This window comes from Passer domesticus, chromosome 1 (genome assembly GCF_036417665.1).
Source record: "Passer domesticus isolate bPasDom1 chromosome 1, bPasDom1.hap1, whole genome shotgun sequence".
NCBI classification, from domain to species: Eukaryota; Metazoa; Chordata; class Aves; order Passeriformes; family Passeridae; genus Passer; species Passer domesticus.
Window position 1 is genome coordinate 17,786,709 of NC_087474.1, and position 8,127 is coordinate 17,794,835.

Consider the following 8,127-nt stretch of genomic DNA (forward strand, 5'->3'; position numbering starts at 1 on the left):
AACAGGGCCCACTAGGCAGGTGCTGACACAGGCAAAGCTGGGAGCAGTCGCCACCCATTCTGAAGAGACTTGAATTTCAAGCTCACCATAAGTCAGCTAAGATAAATGAGCTGATTCAGAGAAAACTTAAGATTTTTCAAGCAATAGTTAAAAACTTACACAGTGATGTAAAAAGTGTGTACTGGGATTACAATTTTCAATTATGTACTATATAAGCATGATCAAAAAGTAAGCCAAATAAATTACCAGCCACCTCAATGTATCCATTATCCAAACAATTCAGGTTTATGAAAAGGCACGCTTTCTCTCACACAGAGAAAAACATGAACCTGCTGGAACCAAAACTCAGTATGACTTGTCTGGCATGGAGCAGTGCTTTCCAACTAGTAACTGACCATTCAGCAGCCAGGACACTGGCTCCCAGCTGATCAACAAAAACACAGAAGTCAACCAGCCACTACTTGGCTCCTACCCAGCACATACCAGCTTAGAGACAGCACACAAAAGAAAAGGAACACAGTACAGACCAGTGCATAACACTTCATAGTACATGGGAAGCCACCTGTCCTAGTCCAGTGACCCACCTGTCCTCCTCTGGTGACCCACCAACTTGCATTACTGTGTTCCTGAGTTAGTCCAGTTCTTTTCATTGTTAAAGCAAGACTAACTCTAGTGTGAGCAATTAACTGCAGCTGCTTATCAGAATGAATTTATTTACCCAGTAACTGAAGCTTAAAAAAGAAAAACGACCAAGAAACACACCCCAAAAACACACAACACAGACAGCATCAGCATGGAAAAACATGCCTTGAGTGGAATACAGAGGTCTTTTTAAAGATTAGAAGTAAGCAAGCAGAAGCACAGTCAATGTAATATGGTTAATTCAATTCTGGTTTTGTTTACAGGCAAAAAGACCAAGAGAAAAACTAAGCTTTAGTCTCATACGGTGATGATAAGGATGTTTGTTTTCCTAAGCAAGTGTGTTAAAACTTCTGGGTCTGGTAAACTGCTTACTGTAAAGCTCCTGTTTCCATACTGAGGTCAGGCCTTGAGTTTAGTTCCTGAATGTCAAGAGCTGCTTCAAGACACCTCAGATACAGCCACCGTGTTTCTAACTCACAAACATACAAATAGCTGTTAACACTTCAGCTGTTACACCTCACACGCAATCGGTTTCACCTGAGAACCACTTAAACCTTCACTATATTACAAATGGAATTTCTTTTTTCAAAACAAAATCAGTAATCAACCTGTTGAACTAGACACTGTTTGGTGGAAACAAGAACAGAATACACCAGGCAGAAAATTCAGTTATCACTACTCCTTCTTCACTTCAAACAGCAAAGTAGTCTATCAAAGCTATTCTCTTGGTAAACTCAAGAAATTATCATAATGCAGTTTATTATAGAACTCTGGACAGTTCTCTTACACTCCTCGTGTCACAAGAAGCCAGGATTAATTACATCCCAAACCACAAGGATTCCCTATCGTACTCTTGAAAAATCCTCTTTTAGTCACCAGCTGTCTCTCTCCTCTGTATTTTTAACTTTGCTATCAACCTGTACATATCAAACTCAGCAACACTAAAAAATGCTACTCTTAAAACTTCACACAACTGATGGTCTCCCCATGAAAACAATCAGCCTTTCTTTAGAAAGGGTTTTGATTTTCTATTGACAAATACTTGAAGAAGATACAAAAATCAATCCCTTCTTGCACCCACCAACAGATCTGCTTTGGAAGAACTAAGTCACCTGGGCATTACGAACACATTAGTGGCAAAAAGTGGGGAAAAAGCAGATGAATGAGATTCTTTAGACCTGTGCCAAAAATTCATTCACCAGTAAGTATTGCCACCATTTCTACAGCACTTTATATTAGAAAAGGAAATAGGTACAGCAAACAGGTTGTGTAAACACACTGATAGTCACTGACAGTAACTGAAAATTTGGTCTCTGACTCCTCATTTGTTTTTAGATATGAACGTTAGAAACAGTTTGCACACTGCTCTGAGATGCTGCACCACCTTCTCTTCCAGTGAAATTTTTTTCAGATGCAAAGGAACAGCTTAGTCTTTCTAAATACTCTCATTTCTCTCAGTTTATCTTTTACTGAAGACAAACTAAGAAGTGCCAAGTAGGGAGAAATGGGATTCTCTTTTTCTAGAAATGCCTGACATCATCCAGTTTCATCTAACAAACATACCAGAAGTCTGACCAAAACAAAACATCATGTAACCATAGTAAAAAAAAAGCATTATCTGAATCCCCAATATCTACCATAAAATAATTAGAAAAAGCAGAAAGAAAATATTTCTTCAATTCTAAGTATCACACTCCAAGAAGACATTGGTTTTTGAAATTAACAACACTTCTTCCTGCGAGTGTTCCTAGACTGAAGCTTTTAACTGGCAACCTAAGGTTGCTATAAAAGAAAACTGGACACAGATTTTATTTACTTCCTGTACCTAACTATGTAAGTGTTAAACTGGCAAAATTAACCAAAACCTACACAATGGACAAAAAAAAAAAGGATTAAAACAAGCAAACTAACTAACAAATCCCCACTACCTAAAAAATAAAAACCCCACACCCTGACAAGGTCAGAATACTTCAGAGACAGTTACATATTTCCACTTAAAAAAAATAAGAAGATAAATGGTCTTTCTGAAAAGCATTTAGATTAATTACAACAGAAAGCAAAGTTCTCTTCTGTTATTACTGTAACACTTGGGTAGAGTATTATCCACATAATGATTACAACTAGCATTACTTAATAAGCAAAACACATACCACTCTGGCTGCTCTTTCCTGAGATTCACACTTTCTGCAAAACCATGGTCCAGTGGGTACTTGAACAATTCCATAGCAAGCTGTTTTGAACAAGACAAAACATTTCAGCAAACATAAACAGCACTACAATACTAATAATCTGTTCTAAAAGAAGCTTACTATTAGTTGATCTAACACAATTTTAATTATCAAGAAAGCCAAATTGACATCTATACTTGCACATTAAATCCTATCACAGAATTACAAGAAATTAAGTACAACGATCTTAGATTTTTAAAATTATGCAGGATTTGTTAAATGAAAAAAGAACAGATTTGCTTGAAAAGTAACATAACCATTCAAAAGCAGCAATGTTTCATACATGACCTGTTTTGCTATTTATTTACCTGCAAAACAAGTGAGACACTTCACTGTAAATGATGAATGCTTGCTATTATGAGGTCTTTTTTAATGAGAAAACTAAAAGTAACTAACAAACCTGAGCTCTTCCTAAGACATTTATTCATACACTTACTATCCAGTTTTCTTACTCTTATAAGAACGTTAACTGGTCTCAGGCAGACAATCCATAGTGAACTGAACAAAGGCAAAGTTTGCTTTTTCACCCCAGAAAATTCACAGAGCTTTAAATACAAACTGAACTCAGCATCAGGACTTGGATTAGTTGCAACCTGAGCCAGGCTACAACATAAATCCCTAGGAAAGAGATTTTCAGACAGGCAGATTTATCTGCAAGACAGTCATCTATACTTTTACAGTATATAAAAGAGTTTGCTACAAAATTCCACTGAAAAAAGAGTGTAGCAATTTGGTAATGCTGCTCATGCTTGAAATGCACACACCAAGCAACCTTAAGAACTACAAAGGGAATGAAAAAATAATACAAGTGCTGTGAGTATACTCTTTATTTGTATGGGTGTAGCAAATAACAAAGAACCAAAAGCCAAATATTTTGCTCAAAGATAATCCCAAAGTATTAAAGATAAATCAGACTCAATTCTCAACAATCATATGCTACTTAAATATAAAAATCAGGTTTAAGTGTGTAAGTAGAAAAAAATATTATTAATTTTAAGTTATGAAGAAAGCTGAGATTAAATTAGTAACTTGTAGTTACACTATACAAATATATTGATTTTGTGATAGCTTGGAGATGAAAAATAGTAATGCAATAGTAATTGAAAAACATCTGGCTAATATACCTTCATTTCCATGAAGGAAAGTCAATGAAATAATTTCCTATTATACACATGCATGGAGTCATATTAAGATCCGCTGTCAGATTTTCAAATACTTTATTCAAGTATTTACAGGCCACACTATTCTGATAAGCCCTTTCTACTGTACAACAAAATTCTTTAACATGAGAAAAAAAAATCTTGTTTTTGTTGCATCTATAATAACCACAGATGGAGGGGACTCTGAATTTCTCTTTATATATTAAGAGGGAGATTTTAAATGTGCACTCATACATTTAGGTTAGTAAGTGACAGTGCAGAATAGGAAACAAGTACAAAATGCAACTCAGAGACAAGGCTGGCAAGTAGATCCAGAGGGAACATGAGTTGGGCAAAGACCAGAGCTGTAGGGAAGCACTTCTATATCTGCCAGGGTAACAGAGCACACCTGAAGCCTGGAAGCCCCCATCACCCAGTCATGCTCTGACACACCATGATACCATTTACAGAGTTTTGTTTATATTCCACTACTATGCAAAGCTTCTTTAAACACATGAAGAGATCTTGTCCTTCACAACCTGCCAATGACTTCACAATTGAAGTTTCCTCTGAACTAAGAATAATTATAATAACAAAACCAAAGCAGTTAATAAAGCTTTATGGATTATACTGCTGTTAGTACTTCAAATACAGACCACCAGCTTTGACCACGAGGACTACTACATTTACTACAGAGAGGAAAGGACATGCCTCCTCTACCACCTCTGTTCACAAGACATGTCAAATGCAAAATGTAAAGCATCAATGATAAGAGTAAATCAAAACATGGAGCTCTTCTTTCCTTAAGACCTCTATAACAGCTTCTGGATTTAGACCAAGCAGTACTTTGAGTCCTTCCTGACAGATTCCAACTCAGGGCTGGATATGACTTTAAAACAAAAAGTTCATTTTCTTGTACCTGCTGAAGTGTGTCTCTCTGTACTAGGAATACTTTCTGTAACTGACTTTTGTTCCTGCTATTTCAGGTCCAAGTGCTGCTATCATCCAATTCTTTCACTGAAAATATCAGCAAGGCTCTAGATACAAAGGAAGATGTCCAAGATAATGCAAAAGGTATAGCTGTGTCAGCTATGACTTCCAGAAGCATTCACGTTTTAGTGTTCTTCTTCATGATCCTAAGATCCCACAAGAGCAGTCAACCTACTGGTTAACATTACTCAGCTCTTAAGACGACAGAAAACCAATTCAAAACCAGATTAACCTCAGAGATCCTGTCAGGATCTCACACCCCTCTGTGTTCAATCTAATGTTAACGAAAATAACTTTATTATTTTGTATACCTCCTTAAATTACTACTATTTCTCACTATTTGTCAACTTACAAGGGACCACATACTTGGAACAACCAACTACTATATTACATCATCTTCAGCACAATTTAAGACCAAGCATGAGACACACGTTAGTAGCATTTTCACATGCACCAGGCATTCAGATTAATGAACTGGATTTAGGATTTTATGTCTCCTCCAATTTGTCCACCACCTGTAAGTAGCCAAAAAGCCAGTCATTGAGTTCACTTGACTGCTTAGGAGTTGGTACAGAAAAACTACCATCTTATTCCTTACTTCTGCTACCATAAAGGCAAAGTTATGATGACTTCCCTTCCTACAATGTAAGCAGCAGAATCGTCTCTTCCTCTGCTCTCACACAAAGGGTCAACCCACTGACAGAAAAAAAACAATCACACAGAGGGAACATGCCAGCTCCTGAACTGAGCTGGAAACCAACCAACCAGCCTCCCCTAAACCAAACAAATCCAGCATCAGCCGTTCCAAACAGCACCCTCCCCTTGCAGAACCACAACAGGAAGTCTCTTCATCTACCAGGAAACATCAGCCAAATGACATTCAAGGAAAGGCAGGCAGCGATAGAAATCACATGACAGCTAAGTCTTTCCTAAGCACCCCTCTCTTCCAATCCTAAACCCTCCTTTTCTCCTGGCTGCCGCTCAAACACATTTTTCAAACTTGAGAAAAGCAGGGACAACAGGGATCGCAGAGGGGAAAAAAAGAGATACAGCAATAACACCAGAATAGAGTACAGTAACAAGTTCTGCAAAGACGGTAAACAATTTTAGAGAGTCTTTGAAACGCTGCAGCTGAGGTTGTTAACAGGGAGCAGAGGCAGACTGGGAAGCACAGACATAAAAAACATGCAGGAGAAAGGGTAAAAAATTGGAAAGGGGAGTTCTTCCTTTCACACAGGCACAATGCAGGAGAACACACTATACACTAAGTCTCACGTGAGGGAAAAGACAGACAGACGGGAAGGAGAGAAGATGACAGAGCAAGTCAAACCAGAGAGCACGTGGCCTTAGAAACAGGGAAACAGGCTTCATGGGTAAAAAGAAGGAGCTGGGAGGGGGAGGGAAAAAAGGGGGGAAAACCGGCCGGGGGGTGGGGAGGAGAAGGCAGCAGGCCCGAGGGAAGAAGACGGGGAGCAGCAAGAGGGAAGTGGCGAGGCTGAGGGCCGGAGCGGTGCGCTGCCCTGGCCTGCCCGCTCACCTTGATGCACTGCGACATTGCAGCCGTGCCCGTCGCAGTAGACGAGCGGGTTCTCGGCCCAGCCCCGCTCGTCGGAGCACACGCAGCAGCCGCCGATCATCTCCTTCATGCTACTGGAGAACTCGCCCTCCAGTGACACCGGCAGCAGCAGCGGCTCGCTGGAGACCATCTAAGGGTTAAAAACACCGTCGTCAACACCGCGCACGCCACACGCGCCTCGCCCTCCGCCTGCCCCCTCCCCCGGCGGGGTCTCCCCTCAGTCACTCAGCCGCAGCCGCCGCCACCGCCGCCGCGGCAGCGCTTCGGGACCCATGACCGCCGGCTGAGCGCCTCGTCTCGCCCCCGCCCGACCAACCGGCCAGGCTGTGTCGGTCGGGCCGCGGCGGCTCCCGAGGCGGACGCGGCTCCGCGGGCGGGCACGGCGGCGGCGCCGGCGCGCAGGCGCACTGCGCGCGCGCCCGCGGGGCGGGCAGGCCTCGGCCCGGGGCCTCCTCGCGAGGGTTCGCGCGCCGCCCGCGGAACGTGAGCGCCGCCGCGGCGCCCCGAGCGCGCGCCCCCGCCGCCCCCCCCCCAGCCCCTCCGAGGGAGCGTGCGCGGGAGCGCGCGCGCCCGCCCTTCGCCGCGCCCGCGCGCACCTGACGGCCCGCGCGCGCACCCACCTCGGCGCGCGGCCGCGGCCCGTCCCCCGCGCGGGACATGGCGGGGCCCCCCCGCGCGCCGCCGCCTCCCGCCCGCCCCCGCCGGCGCCGCGCGCGCTGCCCCCCGCCCGCCCCTCGGCCGCGGGGGCGGGAGCGGCGGACATGCGCCCCGCGCCCCGCGGGCCCCTGCGGCAAGGCCGCGGGACGCGCCCCGTGCCCGCCCCTCCCCACCCCCCCCCCCCCGAAATCATTTTTACTATCTTGTTTATTTTCCCCCTGATGTGACTGCAGGACTAATGCATTCCCGCTCCCAACTTTTATTATCCTGTTTATATCCCCTCGGTGTGCCTGCAGGACTAATGCGTTCTCGCTATTACGCCACTTGCCTGCCCTCACCGCAACTTTTACTATTTTGTTTATTTTCCCTGCGATGGGGCTGCAAAGCTAATGCATTATTAATCCCGCTCTTTCCTCTTCCCTCAAAACTCATGGCGCGGATGCAGCGCTGCCGGGCTATTCCTGCCACGGCGGCCAAAGTGATGCTGAACGGCAGGTCTGACAAATAGCGAAACCAGGCAGGCTGCAGACACACAAAAACAAACATGTTCTTCAGCACAGCTGCTCTCTACTTTTACTCTGAGGTGGACATGTCTTTCTACAATTTGGGTGATTGGAGGTTTTTTTTTAAATAAAACAACTCTGTAATTCTGTTGTCTCTCTAAATGGGGGGGGGGGGAAGAAAAAAAAAAACCTGAGGGGAGCGAGCTGAGGTGGTCAGCAGAGAGGAAAATCTCAGGCTATTCAATTCTCCATTGTAAGCAGGTATGCCTGTAGCAGAAGGAACTAATTGTGGTGATTGTTAGGAACATAAAGAAATTAAATGCAGCCTTGCAAAATCCTGGTCCATCACTTGCCCCCGGCCTAGCATTTCTTTATTTGTTTGTTTGTTTGTT

At 43.7% G+C, this 8,127-nt stretch overlaps 1 protein-coding gene across 6 annotated transcripts in view; it reads right to left on the bottom strand.

The window, feature by feature from the left end:
• Positions 1-6,909, bottom strand: part of MLLT10 (MLLT10 histone lysine methyltransferase DOT1L cofactor) — a 122,577-nt gene extending 115,668 nt beyond the window's left edge. For 4 of the 6 annotated variants that reach the window (XR_010355908.1, XM_064408370.1, XM_064408366.1 and 1 more), the window contains exons 1-2: positions 6,537-6,705; positions 2,793-2,872 (exon numbers count right to left, since the gene is read on the bottom strand). Coding sequence is in view for 4 of the 6 variants with exons in the window: in XM_064408370.1 (XP_064264440.1) it covers positions 2,793-2,872; positions 6,537-6,705 (249 nt within the window). In the remaining 2 variants the exon portion in view is untranslated. Of the gene's footprint in view, positions 1-2,792; positions 2,873-6,536; positions 6,706-6,891 lie in introns of those variants that run through there. The other 2 variants (XM_064408360.1, XM_064408378.1) reach the window with 2 other exon arrangements.
• Between the last annotated feature and the right edge of the window lie 1,218 nt (positions 6,910-8,127).